Genomic DNA, 17381 nt, shown 5'->3' on the forward strand with positions numbered 1-17381 from the left:
ATATATTGACATCCCTACTGTGATGATTACTGTACTAGCTTTTATAATTGTTAGGCTCCATCTGGAAATCCTATAGGAAAACCTATAATAAAACATCTCTACATGTTTAACTGCTCATTCAATACCCGTTCTGTTGGGCCACTAGGTCTCTCTTTCCTGCTCCGTTCTTCTGTCCCTTCCTATACAGCCACTTCTCCTATATGCTTCACCCCTTTACTTGCTTCCTTACCACGCCTGACTCCTCTTTCCTTTCCTTCACCTGCAGGGCCAGATCATTTGAATCCACAACTGCTCCTGCAGCAGCCTCTTCACCAACACAGGCAAAAGAAAGTGGTGGAGCCATTGATCAACTTTGTGTAGGAAATCATCTCACATCATCAGGAGACTGGAGAGGCTGAATGCGCAAGTGCCAGAATGGCCTCCAGAATTTGCATGGAAGGAGCAGAGCAGCCAGGAGGCGGGTCAGCTGAAGCCTAGGAGTGACATCAATTGTGACGTTATGACTTGTCTCCAGACAGGAAAAGACTAGCCGGTATGTGACCGGATCCTCCAAAATCAAGAGTGGGGCTGCTCACATACAGAAGTGTGGTATGTAGACAACGGTGTAGAATGTGAACATTGAGTATATTACAAACTGTCAATATTCTCTTCTCGTTAAACACATCAAATACTTAAAAAGCCCAGATTACCCCTTCAAAAATCATTCTGAGGAAAAGGAAATGCACATTCAAGAAAATTTTAAAAAATTGCAGCCAAACACATCACTAATGCTCCAACTACTATACTATACTATACTATACTATACTATACTAAAATTCATCGGTCTTTACCTGGTGCCATTGTTGTCTAAGTAAAAAATAAATTACTCCAGTCGATAGTAGTAGCATTTTCGCAGCATCTGCAACAAGTGATCCTGTTTGCATGGGCCAATATTACTGCATTTCAAATCATGCAAAGTTGCTGTGGTTCATAAAGCCTAAGAAGGTCCAACACACTACAAGATGGGTGACAAACAAGTTGCCCATTCATTGTATATGAGTTATTTAGATTCTATTTGCTTTTTGATAACAAATGTTTATTCCTAATTTAATATACAGTATTTCTTAATCATCATTAAGAGCTTTATGTTTCTTTCCATTTCTCTTCTATGACATGTGATTTTACTTTGCCCGTATCCGATTTTTGTAAGTTGCATATCTGTCACGGGGGGGGGGGGGGGGGGGGGGCAGTTTATAATGTCACGGGGAGACTAGGTGAGCGAGAGCTAAAAACCCGGGCCCCTGCAGTTTCCCTCAGACTAGGGAAATCCTGACTGACCCTCTACCTGGAGTTTACACTGATGGTGTGCATGTCCAGGCCTCGAACCTCACCCTGACTCCTGTTTAAACCTAGGCTGATACCTCCGCCCTCCACCCAGTGAAGAGGTAATATTCCAATACCCACAGTTAGCACAGACAAGGATAAAGGAAAATATACACCACGCCGCAGTCACTCAGGAATACACTATAAATGTGCAGGGCAAAATAAATACAAATATAGGAAGGAGTAAATAAGACAGAGGAAAATACACCACCAGCAACGAATCTCCAACAACCAGCTCTCCACTCCAGACCGAGATAACAACGCACAAGACAGAAGCTATAATCGGCGACGCCCAATGAACAGGAGAACTATTTAAAGGCCATGGGAATGGCCCAGCTTCCAATCCGAGGATCAGGTAAATTAACCCCGGAACAGCTAGATAAAATCTAGCCGACGCCAATGAGCAAATAGTGGTCAAAAGCGGAATTACCGCTGTCTGTCAGACGACCTGGTCTGAACAGCGTCCGACATGACAATATCTTGTCAATAAAATCAATTAACCCCTTAGTGACGGCGCCAATTGTGTACTTAATGACCAAGCCAATTTTTACAATTCAGACCACTGTCACTTTATCAGTAGTGATGAGCGAATATACTCTTTACTCGAGATTTCTCAAGCATGCTCTGGGGTCCTCAGAGTATTTTTTAGTGCTCGGAGATTAGTTTTTCTTGCCGTTTTTCTTGAATGATTTACATCTGTTAGCCAGCATAAGTACATGTGGGGGTTGCCTGGTTGCTAGGGAATCCCCTCGTGTAATCAAGCTGGCTAACAGATGTAAATCATTCAGCTGCAGCAAGAAAAACTAAATCTCCGAGCACTAAAAAATACTCGGAGGATCCCCGAGCGTGCTCGGGAAATCTCGAGTAACAAGTATATTTGCTCATCACTATTTATGAGGCCATAACTCTGGAATGCTTTAAAGGATACCGCTGATTCTGAGAAAGCTTTTTCATGACATATTGTACTTCATGTTAGTGGTAAAATTTCTTCGATAAGACTTGTGTTTATTTATGAAAAGTAACTGAAATATGGCAAAAAAATTTAAAATTTAGCAATTTTCAAACTTTAAATTTTTATGCCCTTAAATCACACAGATATGTCACACAAAATACTTAATAAATAATATTTTCCACATGTCTACTTTACATCAGCACAATATTGGAAACAAATTTTTTTTTGTTAGGAAGTTATAAGGGTTAAAAGTTGACCAGCGATTTCTCATTTGTACAAAAAAAATTTACAAAACCATTTTTTTTAGGGACCATCTCACATTTGAAGTCACTTAGAGTGGTGTACATGACAGAAAATACCCAAAAGTGACACCATTCTAAAAACTGCACCCCTCAAGGTGCTCAAAACCACATTCAAGAAGTTAATTAACCCTTTACGTCCTTCACAGGAACTGAAGCAATGTGGAAGGAAAAAATTAACATTTAACTTTTTTTTCACAAACATTTTATTTCACAACCAGTTTTTTTTATTTTCACAAATGTAAAAAGAGAAAATGAACAACAAAATTTGTTGTGTAATTTTTCCTGAATACGACGATACCCCATATGTGGGAGTAAACCACTGTTTGGGTGCACGGCAGAGCTCAGAACGGAAGGAGCACCGTTTGACTTTTTCAACGCAGAATTGGCTGGAATTGAGAATGGTCACCATGTCGCGTTTGGAGAGCCCCTGATTTGCCTAAACAGTGAAAAAAAAACACAAGTGACACCATTTTGGAAACTAGACCCCCAAAGGAACTTATCTAGATGTGTGGTGAGCACTTTGAACCCCCAAGTGTTTCACTAAAGTTTATAACGTAGAGCAGTGAAAATAAAAAAATCATACTTTGTCCACAAAAATTAACTTTTTGCCCCCAAATTTTTATTTTCCTAAGGGTAACAGGAGAATTTAGACTCCAAAGTTGTTGAGCAATTTGTCCTGAATATGCTGATACCCTGTATGTGGGGGTAAACCACTGTTTGGGTGCATGGCAGGGCTCAGAAGGGAGGGAGCACCATGACAAAATTGGCTGGAATCAATGGTGTCGCCATGTCGCGTTTGGAGACCCCCTGATGTACCTAAACAGTGGAAACCCCCCAATTCTAACTCCAACCCTAACCCCAACATACCCCTAACCCTAACCACAAACCAAACCCTAACACACCCCTAACCTTAATCCCAAGCCTAATTGTAATCCCAACCCTAACCCTAGTCCTAGCCCTAACCCTAGCCCTAACTTTACCCCAACTCTAACCCTAATGGAAAAATGTAAATACCTTTTTTTATATATATTGTATTATTTTTCCCTAACTAAGGGGGTGATAAAGGGGGTTCTATTTACTATTTTTTTATATTTTGATCACTGTGATAGGGTCTATCATAGCGATCAAAATTAACCAATAGGAAAAATTTCCTATTGTTGTTGGGTACCGGCCGGCAGATCTCGGCAGGCACACTGCTCCTGCGTCCCCTATTTTCTCCCGGAAGTAGACGCTGGTGGCCTGGGGGATTTCACGGGGGTATTCCTAGACACCACAGGTACTGAGGGGGTGATTGGAGGACCCTATTTCTCTCTCCTCTGATGTGCGATAACATCAGAGGAGAGAGAAATTAAATGGAGAATCAGACTTTTTTTGCGGTTGCTGTTATACCGTTTATTACGGAAAGCGCAACACAGTGGTCGGTAAAAAAAGATCCAAATCATATTCTCTGGGGTCTCAGGTACCCCTGGCAGATGAGACCCTGGAGAAAATCCGACCCTGGGGGGGGCTATAACCTTAAACCTCAGTGCCATTAAAAAGCGGCGCTGTGGTTTAAGTACCCGTAACTGCTGCCGTGAAAAGGTGTATCAGTGGTCGTTAAGGGGAATTTTCTGATGTGTAACAAAAAATGATTTTTGGTTAAAACATTTCCCACATTAAAAACAAGAAAATGGTTACTTTTTAGTGTGAATTCTCTGATGTCTAAAAATACTTGATTTAGATTTAAAATATTTTCCACATTTGGAGCATGAAAATGGCTTCTGCCTTGTGTGAATTCTCTGATGCTTAACAAGATTTGATTTAGATGTAAAACATTTCTCACATACTGAACATGAATATGGCTTCTCTCCTGTGTGACTTCTTTGATGAATAACAAGATTTGATTTATTTGGAAAATATTTCCCACATTCTAAACATGAAAATGCATTCTCTCCTGTGTGAATTCTCATATGGGCAACAAGATTTGTTTTCTGATAAAAACATTTCTCACATTGTGAACATGCAAATGGCTTCTTCCCTGTGTGTGTTTTCTGATGTCTAGCAAGATGATATTTGTGAAAAATCTTTCCACATTCTGGACAAGACAATAAATTCTCCCCTGTGTGAATAATTTGATGTTTACAAAGATTTGATTTGTCTGCAAAGCATTTTCCACATTCTGCACATACAAATGGCTTCTCTCCTGTGTGAGTTCTCTGGTGTTTAGCAAGATCAGATTTCCGAGAACAACATTTACCACATTCTAAACATGAAAATGCCTTTTTTCTTGTTTTAGCTCTTTGATGTTGACTAACTCTTTTGATATTTTTCTTTTTCTTAACTGTCGGTGATAAATCAGTAGAAAGAACCTGTTGAAAAAGATCACATGAAAAATCTTTGTTACGAAGGGCTGGAGCTATGTCTTGGATAATGGCAGACTCTTCAATTATATCTGGGGTGATACTACGGTCATTTGCTTTAACATCTGAAAATGTCATATGTTCCTCTGAGGTCCTCACACAGTTATCTGCCAAAAATAAAAATATTATTATAGAATTTTTTTCTTTATAGTTTTAAAATAATGTTGCATTTTTAAACATTTGACTTTTACAGATGCAGAGATATTAAATCTGCTTAGTTTGAATTTGATTTATATTTCTTTATTTTCATTTTGAGAAGAGGATAATTTAGAATGAAAAATGTAATATCATTTTTTTTAGTCCAGCATAGATTGAAAAAATAAGGCATACTCGCTTTATAGATTTATTGACACTTCTCTTCCAATGTTGCCCACGTACCGCTCCAGGTTCCATAGTTCCACTTCCGGCCAAACATGCGACCGCTTCAGCCAATCATTGATGCCCGTTGTGATCAGTGACTGGCTGCAGCAATCATATTTCCGTATGGCCAGGACACAGATTCTTTAAGACTGGCGTTTTATACACCAGTCTTAATGAAGGTGAAAAAAAATTTGGCACTCAGTGAGTGGACTAAAATGTAAAAATTTATTGCAGGGACATAAATATGAATAAGACAACCCAGTCAGTAAAACCAACGCATCTTGACCAGAAATGTATAATGCCTTCTGGTGGAAATGCATTGGTATTGCTGATCGAGTTGTCTTATCCATATTTATGTACCTGCAATGCATTTGAAGATTGTACTCTGCTCACAGAGTGCCAGATATCTTTTCACTGCTAACGTTTGACAAGCTCACGTGCCCGTGCGCCTATAAGAGGATTGCACTGCAAGACTGGTGAGCTGGAATCCCTGGTGGGGATTGGGACCATAAGATATCACAAAAAGAGGCCAAGTTCATTTACCAGAAGGGGATTTGAGGCCTGGGGTCTGAATAATCAGCTTCAATTTAGTTGTTTCATTTTGCCCCCATGCACACACTAAAGACCATCTCATCACCCCGCTATGACACTTTCTCTCTAACCCTGATACCCTGTATTTGTTCTTTTGTTAACAAGATCCGCCATGGGACCATAATATGTGATGGCCAAAATCGATTTTTCAATTGTACCAGTATAATATTTAATAATGAGAACATGGCTCTCTTAAGTACTGAATTATTTCCTACCTGTACAGTAGTATAAGGAGTCTAGCTGGTAACCAAAAAAGACTTAACCCCTTAAGATACATTATGATCCAATGTAAAAGATTTGATTAAAGGGAACCTGTCACCCCCAAAATCGAAGGTGAGCTAAGCCCACCGGCATCAGGGGCTTATCTACAGCATTACAGAATGCTGTAGATAAGCCCCCGATGTATCCTAAAAGATGACAAAAAGAGGTTAGATTATACTCACCCAGGGGCGGTCCCGCTGCGGTTCTGGTCCTATGGGCATCGCGGTCCGTTCCGGGGCCTCCCATCTTCTTACGATGACGTCCTCTTCTTGTCTTCACACTCACCTTCGATTTTGGGGGTGACAGGTTCCCTTTAATAAATGGAAGACCTGTGGTGAATAAGGAAGGACTTGGGGACACATCTGCTAGCAGGATAAGAGTTAATGTCTGTAATGGCTGAGCAAAAACCAATGTGCAGGTGCAGGATGGAAGGCATCCACAACTCAACACTTAAAGAACTGCTCGCGCGCGTACGCGATGACGTTCTACAGCCCGAAGCAGGGATTTACCGACTGCTACGAGGGAGCATTTGCAAGTTGGAACTCAATGCGTTCCACAAAAAGATAATGAGCACGTGTGCGGGAGAATCACTTCCAGACTCTGACCCAGAGGTGTAATTATGGGAAAAAGAAAAGGTGTATACACTATGTTCCAAATTATTATGCAAATTACATTTTTATCAGATTTTCCTAAATGGTTGGTGCAAATGACAGTCAGTCTAATAAAAGTCATCACCCGTTAGAGTATACATCGAATTTTATTGAAGAAACCTCCCAATGATAGCAGTATAATTTCCAAAATGAATAAAAACTCAAAATGCACTGTTCCAAATTATTATGCACAGTAGAATTTCTAGACATTTGATATGTTTTAAAGAACTGAAAATGCTCATTTGTGGAATTTGCAGCATTAGGAGGTCACATTCACTGAACAAAAAAGCTATTTAACGCCAAAACATCCCAACAGGCCAAGTTATATGTTAACATAGGACCCTTCTTTGATGTCACCTTCACAATTCTTGCATCCATTGAACTTGTGAGTTTTTGGAGAGTTTTTGCTTGTATTTCTTTGCATGAAGTCAGAATAGCCTCCCAGAGCTGCTGTTTGGATGTGAACTGCCTCCCACCCTCATAGATCTTTTGCTTGATGATCCTCTAAAGGTTCTCTATAGGGTTGAGGTCAGGGGAAGATGGTGGCCACACCATGAGTTTATCTCCTTTTATGCCCATAGCAGCCAATGACTCAGAGGTATTCTTTGCAGCATGAGATGGTGCATTGTCAGCATGAAGATGATTTTGCTCCTGAAGGCACGTTTCTGCTTTTTAGACCATAGAAGAAAGTTGTCAGTCAGAAACTCTATATACTTTGCAGAGGTCATTTTCACACCTTCAGGAACCTTAAAGGGCCTTTCCAGCTGTTTCCCATGATTCTGGCCCAAAACATGACTCCTCCACCTCCTCGCTGACGTTGCAGCCTTGTTGGGACATGGTGGCCATCCACCAACCATCCACTACTCCATCAATCTGGACCATCCAGGGTTGCTCAACACTTATCAGTAAACAAGACTGTTTCGAAATTAGTCTTCATGTATGTGTGAGCCCAATACAATCATTTCTGCTTGTGAACACTGTTTAGGGGTGGCCGAATAGTAGGTTTATGCACCACAGCAAGCCTTTGAAGGAGCCTACACCTTGAGGTTCGAGGGACTCCAGAGGCACCAGCGGCTTCAAATATCTGTTTGCTGCTTTGTAATAGCTTTTTAGCAGCTGCTCTCTTAATCCGATGAACTTGCCTGGCAGAAATCTTCCTCATTATGCCTTTATCAGCACAAACACATTTGTGCTCAGATACAGCCACAAATCTCTTAACAGTACGATGATCACGCTTATGTTTTTGGAAAATTTCTAATGTTTTCATCCCTTCACCAAGGCATTGCACTATTTGATGCTTTTCAGCAGCAGAGAGATCCTTTTTCTTTCCCATGTTACTTGAAAACTGTGACCTGCTTAATAATGTGGAACATCATTTTTAAGTAGTTTTCCTTTAATTAGAATCACCTGGAAAACCAATTATCACATGTGTTTAAGATTGATTTCAGTGATCCATTGAGCCCTGAGACACAATACCATCCACGAGTTTATTTGAAAAACAAAACAATTAAATCTTTATGATACTTAAATCCAATTTGCATAATAATTTGGAACACAGTGTATATAGCACACTGGTAACAACATGCAGACAACATTTGAGGGGATATCGTTCTGGCTGGCAAGCATGGATGTACACCGCTCCCCTGACTGCAACCTGACTCTCTAAAGGACTGATACATCTGCTAAGTTATACATTGGTTTTGCATACTGCTCTTCTTCTAATGAAAATAAAGTATGTTCTCCTGATGAACCAATTGAGGGAAAATCGGTTGAGAATTGTACATACTTGGGACATTTTACTAATACAAACCTGAAAATTATTTGAGATCAATAATAATAATCACTTTCACGACATAGGGATTTATAGGGACAGATAGAGAGAGCTGACTGTGAGCAGAGGTGCCATTTGCGTACTATAGGGTGCAAACCTTCACGACAAGGTACGGACACTATAGCTGTTCATTAGGGCAAGCATAGACCCGATGTTTCTTGGTTGTGTCCAGAAGAACATTTTTTGGCCAGACATATTTGTTTTCATATTCACTTTTAAAGACTTTAAATACTGTATCTTTAATATAAGTGATGTTTTATGTATAATATTTTTTATGATGTAGTGCCAAGTCAGTGAATTGGCCATTGAAACTGCCCATAATCATGTGTTAATAAAAACATATACAGTCATGGCTGAATTTGTTGGCCACCTTGATATTGTTCCAGAAAATGAAGTATATTTCCCAGAAAATTATTAAATAATTGCAATTACACATGTTTTGTTATACATCTGTTTATTTCCTTTGTGTGTATTGGAACAATACAGAAAAAAACAGAGTAAAAAAAAAAGGCAAATTGGACATAATTTCACACAAAACTCCAAAAATGGGCCAGATATAATTGTTGGCCCCCTCAACTTAATATTTGGTTGCACACCCTTTGGAATAAATAACTACAATAAAATCACTTCTTATAACCATCAACAAACTTCTTACATCTCTCAACTGGAATTTTGGACCACTCTTCTTTTACAAACTGCTCCATGTTTTTCATATATGAAGGGTGCCCTTCTCTCAACAGCAATTTTAAGATCTTTTCACAGGTCTTCAATGGGGTTTAGACCCAGACTCATTGCTGACCACTTCGGAAGTCTTGTTTCCATTCATTTCTGGGTGCTTCTTGAAGTATGTTTGGAGTCATTGTCCTGCTGGAAGAATCAGGACCTAGGACACAAACCCAGCTTTATGAAACTGGGCACTGCATTGCTTCCCAAAATAGAATGCCTTGCACATAGTCAATGCACCCGGTACCAGAGGCAACAGTTCAACCCCAAAACATCTTTGAATCTCCACTATATTTGACTGTAGGTGCTGTGTTATTTTCTTTGCAAGCCTCATTAAGTTTTTGGTAACAGTAGAATGACGTTCTTTACAAAAAGCTCTATCTTGGTCTTATCTGTCCACAAGACGCTTTCAGAGAAGGATTTTGTTTTACTCACATGCATTTTGGCAAACTGCAGACTAGCTATTGTATGTCTCTGTGTCAGCAGTGGGTCCTCCTGGGTCTCCTGCCATAACATTTCATTCAAATGTATAGATCGCGCTAACGCTGATGCACCCTGAGCCTGTAGGACAGCTTGAATTTCTTTGGAACTTGAATGGGGCTATTTATCCACTATCCGGACTATCTTGCGTTGCACCCTTTCATCAAGTTTTATTTGCCATCCAAGTCCAGGGAGATTAGGTACAGTGCTATGGGTTGTAAACTTCTAAATTATGTTGCGTACTGTGGATAAAGGATCATCAAGATCTCTGGAGATGGACTTGTAACCTTGAGATTGTTGATATCTTTCAACAATTTTGATTTTCAAGTCTTCAGACAGTTCTCTTCTGCTGTTTCTGTGCTCTATGCTTAGTGTGGTACACAAGCAAAGATTCAGTCAACTTCTTTCCTTTTTATCTGGCTTCAGGTGTGATTTTCATATTGCCCACACCTGTTACTTCCGACAGGTGAGTTTGAACGAGCATCACGTTTGAAACAAAGTCGTTTACCCACAATTTTGTCCTGCCCACTTTTGGGGTTTTGTGTTAAATTATGTTCAATTTGCCTTTTTTGTCTGTTTGTTTGTGTTGTTCCAATACCCACAAAGGAAATAAACATGTGTAATTGCATTAATTTTCTGAGAGAAATATTACATTTTCTGGAACAGTTTCAAGAGTGACAACACTTTCAACCATGACTGTATATAATATATACCACATAATTAAACAAGTAAGTGACTGAGAAGAATCTGTGACTTCTCTGCATTTAGTGGTCACTACTCACCTGTGCGGTTATCTGTAGGAATCTCTTTACACCGCTCATCACCCCTCACATGTGTCTCTGTAGTATTAATATGGGGCAGATCTTTAATCTAAAACACATTGTAATAGTCAAAGTCACATGGAGAAATCGCAAGAAATACTATCAAAGAACAGAAAAAAAATCAATAATTAGAATGCCAACCTAAAATAGTTAGTTATCACATAGCTGCTGGTCTCCTGTATAAATCCAACCTATCTGGTCCTAATTCTAAACAGCAGTCTCCATAACCAGAAAATTGTGAGAAGATCCAGACAACATCTATTGTCTATGATCAGCTTTATCCTGTCATCTCCACCAAGTATAAAACATGCAGTGAATGGCTATCTTATTACAAACACCCATATAATACTTGCAGCGTCGCGTCTGTGCACGTTGCCCCTCTCCCCACGCAGTTACGCCAACTCACTCTCCGCCGCGGCCCCTGCCCCGCTCTTCTTCCTCCATTGTCTGCTGCTGCCCAAGGTGCGCCGATGGCTAAAAGATCCCCGAGCACTGTGCTTAGAGCTGACACGTGCTCCCTCCCTTCTTACAGGAGCCGCGCATGCCGTCCTAAAGTATCCAATCCACTGCCTTGCCAGTCTGTACATCATCCGGATGTGCCAGCACCTGCCGTGCCAGTCTGTATATCAGCTGGACCCACCTGCACTTGCCATGCCAACCTGTGTATCAGTCAGACCCGCCTGCATTTGCCGTGCCAACCTGTGCATCAGCTGGACCTGTCAGCACCAGCTGTGTCGATCTGTATATCAGCCGGATCCACCAGCACTTGCCGTGCTATCTGTACCAGTCCGCACTTGCTCGTGCCTGCCTATTTCAGCTGTTTTTTCCCTCTGGGCTGTTCCACCTGCCAGTCCTTTGGGGGTCAGCTGCCGTGCGTCCGTTGTCTGTCCTGGAGTAGCACCTGGTGTTCATCGGGAGCCAAGCCTAATCCCACCATCAAAGACTCTGGTGAAAATTCAGGTACTCATCCTGCATCCTCTCCTTGGACCACGGTACAGTGTTTCCACCACTCAAGTTACAATTCTTAGATAATATCTACTGTCCAAACATCAACCCACCTGTATCTGAGGACCCAGGTTGTGCCAAAACAACATTCCCCACATCATTACTCTATTTCCCCAGCCTGAAACGTCGACAACTGACAGAAAAGTTCCGTCAATTCATAGTGCTCATGCCAAATTCTCCAGTAAGTTGCACTAGCAATCTAAATTCATCTAACCAGGTAATGTTCTGCTCAGCAACACATTTTTTGCACTCTTTAAAGGGCCACTGTCACCCCCTCCAGCCGTTATAAACTAAAAGAGTCACCTTGTGCAGCAGTAATGCTGCATTCTAACAAGGTGGCTCTTTTAGTTTTAGGTTCAAGTATACCCCAAATAAAGCGTTTTTATGCTTAGCCACAATTCCTGTCTCTAGCCAGGGAGGCGGGTCCTCACTCCCCAGCTTGACCAGCTCCTCTGCCGTCACTCCAATCTTCCTGCGCCGCCCCCTCAGCGCTGTTATCGTTTCAAAACCGGCGCCTGCGCTGTGTACTGGTGTCCTGCGCAGACGCAGTAAGCTCTGGCCTTCTGATGTCCCAGCCAGGCTTGCACACTGCGCCTGCACAGGCATTGCGGCCAGCCACCTTTGGAATCCCCGCCCCACACTGTGCATAATGTGCACAAGGTGGCTCTTTTAGTTTATAATGGCTGGAGGGGGTGACAGTGGCCCTTTAAACTTGCTAAAGATTTTCCATTTCATCTCTGTTAGATAGTAATGGCACGATCACTGGTCATCTTCTGTTCTATCAAGAGTTGAGCAAAAAGATTTTCACTGACTTGGTCCAGTCCTTTAGTGCAGCAAGATGAGGGCAGTCTTTACTTAGGCAGTGGGAATCCTTGTTCCAGCATCCTGCACATCTCTAGTGTTTGTTAGGCCCTGCTACTTCATGATGTCACAGCATGACGCATCTCATGATATATTGGTCGGATTAATCGCCATTTGAGATACTGACAGCAGAAGTGGACATCTCAAATCTTTTTTCTCAACCAAATTGTTGAGGAAAGACAAATGCTTTGGGCATGTTATTCAGACACTAGTGCTGAATTCAGCTGCCGTTTATGCGACTGCACAAAGCGTGACAATTCCTGACATCCCTCGACATGAGTGGTTTAAAGCAAGACCTTCACAGCTTTCTACACATTATAGGGGAGATCTCATGACACTTTCTCTCCATCTACCTGATGATCCTGAGGGACATTGGGATCCGCTTGTTTACAGTCCTGTGGAAGAAGAGGACGGGGACATCTCTCTGGTGTTGTCCTCTCACTGGATAGAACTGGAGGAAACACATACAGGGACTGAATTCATTCTTTACATACAGATAATTATAGGCCGTGTGTATTTAGTCCTGTCTATTACCTGGTGATGTGAGGGGCTGGGGAACCTCCATGACGTCCTTGTACAGATCTTTGTGTCCTTCTAAATACTCCCACTCCTCCATGGAGAAATAGACGGCGACATCCTGACACCTTATAGGAACCTGACACATACAATGATACCGTCATCCCCCCGATCCCTCCATAGCGTTACTGTATAATGTCCCAGCATTCCCAGCAGTGTCACCTCTCCAGTCAGCAGCTCAATCATCTTGTAGGTGAGTTCTAGGACCCTCTGGCCATTGATGTCCTCATGTATCAGGGGGTGAGGTGGAGGCCCCGTGATTGGGCTCAGGGGTCTTCCCCATCCCTCAGACACAGGGGCCTGACAGCGCTCACTAGAGGTCTTCTTCACTACTGTGTAATCCTGGTTATGGAGAGAGACATTAATAAACCTCACTACAGACATTCCCAGAGTCCTCACCTCTCCAGTTCTGTCCATCTGTTATTCCCATAGATAAGAATGATGTAATGTGACGTCATCAGAATCTCTCACCTCTCCAGTAAGCCGGAAGAGGATCTCTAGGGTGAGGTGTAATATCCTCTCCGCCATCTTGTCCCTGTCCCTATCCATCCTTGTAGGGTCACTCAGGAGAATTCTCTTATATAGAAGATCTCCACTGAGAGGATCCGATATTGTAGGGACCTGAATGGGGAGAAGATGACGATGTAACATCATAAAGATCCCATGTAAGAAACCTCCGGAGCTGTTACCGGCGTCACATGATCACTACATCCAGTCATGGCCCCGTCCTGCCCCCGGTATAACACACAGTCCCATTATAGTCACATACAGGGATTTATCACAGGCTCAGCACTGAGGGGGTTAATATCCCCTGCGCCCAGTAATGGGGAATCTCCAGCACCTACCTCCACCTGCAGAGCCGCACACCACATATATGGCTGTTCTGTGCGCACAGGACCTGGGATGAGGTCACAGGAGGGGAGGAGTCAGGGGTCACATGATCAGGGGCCTCAGTGTATGGCTCAGGAGCAGGGCGGCTCGAGGTTTTCGTGGGCCCCTTGAACACATACCACAATTCATAATGCATAGACACAGCAGAGAAATATACGGTGTAGTACATTGCCAAAGATTTCACTTCTTACATTACATGGGTGCTATCTATTGTAAATTCTACAATAGCTCAGAAACGGGACAGTATGCTCCTCCATAAGGCATAATGAGCTGCATATACTGCTCCATACAGAATAATGAGCCCCATATATTGATCAATACATAATGGGCCCCATATAATGCTCCTTGTCAGTCTGGAAGGAGACACCTTCCTCGGTAAACAAGTACACAGTGAGGGGACCAAGATCTCTGGAAATCCCTATCTGGAGAGTCCAAAGGCTGAGCAGCTCCCTACAACTATCATTCAGTGCCTTACACATACCCGCTGTATACAGTATATGGCCACATATAATGCTCCATACATAATGGGCCCCATATTCTGCACCATACAGTATATGATGGGCCCATATAATGCTTCATACGGTGTGGGCCCCATATATTGCTCCAAACATAAAAAAAGAAATACCTCTCCTCGCTGGACGCAGGTTCTGACTCCTCGCCGTCTTGCTACTATCGAATTGCACTGTGAATGTTCAGAGCAGAGGGCACACAGTAGTGACATCATCACGCCCCCTGACCTGAAATGTCAGAGTCAGAAGACACTGCAACTGTAAAGGAATGGGGAGAGGAAGGTGCTTCAAGTACCAGGGCCCTGAGCAAGCAGAGGGGAGCCCACTTGCGAGCGCTGGCATCGGGCTCCCATGGCATGCCTGTATCCCCAACGGCGAGTGCCTCCCCCCACCTGCTCAGAGCCCCAGCACTTGCCTGATACGCTGGGTGCTGATGGTGGCCCTGGTCAGGAGGGATTTACGGTGTGTATGTAGCAACGCTGTCTGTGTTTGATGTGTACGGAGCAGAGCCATGTGTGTACGACATGTACAGAACCATGTGCGATGTATACCATCTCTACTGCTTTATACTGGGCTGGGATAGTACTCAGCAAAACAGTGGTGTGTTTCTGTGGGTAATACTGTGTACATCGGCCTTCATCATCACAATTTGCCATGTTGGACACTCACACAGGATGGGCCTCACTCATTGCTCCGGTAAAATGAAAGCGATAGTCTGATATGTTGTATTTGGCAGAGAAGACAGTTTTGCTGTATGACAATAAACACCGAATAATATCCCTTACAGGGCCATGAAGGTACAACCATATCAAGATACCAAAAAGAACACCTTCACACTTGGACCAAAAAATAATAAAAATATGTAAACTTTATTGAAACACACATAAAAAATGCATAAAAACAGGGCAGTAACCACCAGTGCAGCAGCAACAGTGGGACATACACAGGAACAACCTCAGTATGAAGATGTATACAGCAGTAACATGAAAATGGTATAAGGATAATATCTAGCTCAATACTACATAAATACAAATAAGGTGCAAAAAAAAAATGCATGTGGAGCATATAAAGAATCAAAGTAAGTATTAAGATAAATCATAACATGTAAATGTCTATACAGATATCGACAGCACACCCATAGAAGAGAGTGAAATTAGCTGAACAGCCTAACACAAAACATGTAAATACTGCATAGATATAAAATATAAATATAATTACCAAGAGGAGGAAGCCAGGGACCCACCACACCCAACGCGCGTTTCGCACTGAAATGCTTCGTCCAGGGGTGGTTGGGTACTGGCCAGATAGGGGTTATATATTGGTCATGACCAATGGCAGAAAAGAGGCATTCAGAAAGAAGTACCGACACCTGAGATTAAATACTGTGATAGGACAACACACCTCAAAGATAGTAGGAACCGAGCGCCGTGCAAGTATAAAGACACAGGAGCAGACGGCCAAAAACGGAAGTGAAAACGCCATACTGAGTTCACAGCGCAAGCGAACAATAGAGAAGTAACTGTTGCTACAACAGTAGTGCAGGGAGGCCGGGACTGAAACCGGAAGTAGAGCAGCGTCCGTATTTAGTTCATAGCGCAAGCGCACAATTAGGCAACGACCGTTGCTACAACAATGGCGTAACGAAGCCAGGACAACCTGTCCAAATAGAAAATAAAATGTCAGCTTACCGAGATCAAAGCGCAGGCGCATAACTACTTAGGCGACCATGTAAGGTAGTAGGTATTTAACATAGCGGCCAAAGCGCAAACCGCGCATGCGCAAATGCGGCATGTAAAGAAATAGTGGGAAGAGGCAGCAAGAACCTCACTAACAAAAAGAAGATAATGGCCAATCAACGTACGTAGAACAGTTGCAAAGTAAGGCAACAACAATTGCTACAACAAGCCAAGGACAATACATTATAATAAAATAAACCGGTAATACAAGGTGCAAGTGCGTAGCTGACAGGCAACAATTGTTGCTAAACAAATAGATGGCATAAACTGCAGGCCGGTAAGTATAAGTAGCCAAAACAAACAACGCATGCGCTGATGCAAGGTGTGTAGAAATATAATATAACATGGGAACTGAAACCTGTGAAAGGACAGGTAAAAAAGGTTAGCCACCTTGCACCTTGTATTACCGGTTTATTTTATTATAATGTATTGTCCTTGGCTTGTTGTAGCAATTGTTGTTGCCTTACTTTGCGCCTGCTCTACGTACGTTGATTGGCCATTATCTTCTTTTTGTTAGTGAGGTTCTTGCTGCCTCTTCCCACTATTTCTTTACATGCCGCATTTGCGCATGCGCGGTTTGCGCTTTGGCCGCTATGTTGTATATCTACTAACTTACATGGTCACCTAAGTAGTTATGCGCCTGCGCTTTGTTCTCGGTAAGCCGCCATTTTATTTTCTATTTGGACAGGTTGTCCTGGCTTCGTTACGCCATTGTTGTAGCTACGGTCGTTGCCTAATTGTGCGCTTGCGCTATGAACTAAATACAGGCGCTGCTCTACTTCCGATTTCAGTCCCGGCCTCCCTGCGCTACTGTTGTAGCAACGTTTACATCTCTATTGTGCGCTTGCGCTGCGAACTCAGTATGGCGCTTTTTCACTTCCGGTTTCGGCCGTCTGCTCCTGTGTCTTTATACATGCACGGCGCTCGGTTCCTACTATCTTTGAGGTGTGTTGTCCTATCACTCTATTTCATCTCAGGTGCCGGTGCTTCTTTCTGTATGCCTCTTTTCTGCCATTGGTCATGACTAGTGTTGAGCGATACCTTCCGATATCGGAAAGTATCGGTATCGGA

General features: G+C 42.5%; 1 protein-coding gene across 2 annotated transcripts; it reads right to left on the reverse strand.

Moving 5' to 3' along the window:
* Positions 1–2809: 2809 nt before the first annotated feature.
* Positions 2810–14074, reverse strand: LOC143767278 (uncharacterized). Of its 2 annotated transcripts, XM_077255485.1 has the most exons (8): positions 14020–14074; positions 13646–13795; positions 13337–13516; positions 13133–13253; positions 12952–13049; positions 10694–10781; positions 6410–6538; positions 2810–5122 (listed from the first exon to the last, which is right to left on the reverse strand). In XM_077255485.1, exons 1-8 carry the CDS (start codon positions 14044–14046, stop codon positions 4290–4292), a joined length of 1626 nt encoding a protein of 541 aa, XP_077111600.1. In that variant the 5' UTR covers positions 14047–14074; the 3' UTR covers positions 2810–4289. The 2 variants fall into 2 exon arrangements, with proteins under 2 accessions (XP_077111600.1, XP_077111602.1); XM_077255487.1 differs by lacking the exons at positions 13646–13795; positions 14020–14074 and having other exon boundaries at positions 6410–6556; positions 13337–13606.
* Positions 14075–17381: the final 3307 nt, after the last annotated feature.

The sequence above is a fragment of the Ranitomeya variabilis genome, chromosome 4 (genome assembly GCF_051348905.1).
Source record: "Ranitomeya variabilis isolate aRanVar5 chromosome 4, aRanVar5.hap1, whole genome shotgun sequence".
NCBI classification, from domain to species: domain Eukaryota; kingdom Metazoa; phylum Chordata; class Amphibia; order Anura; family Dendrobatidae; genus Ranitomeya; species Ranitomeya variabilis.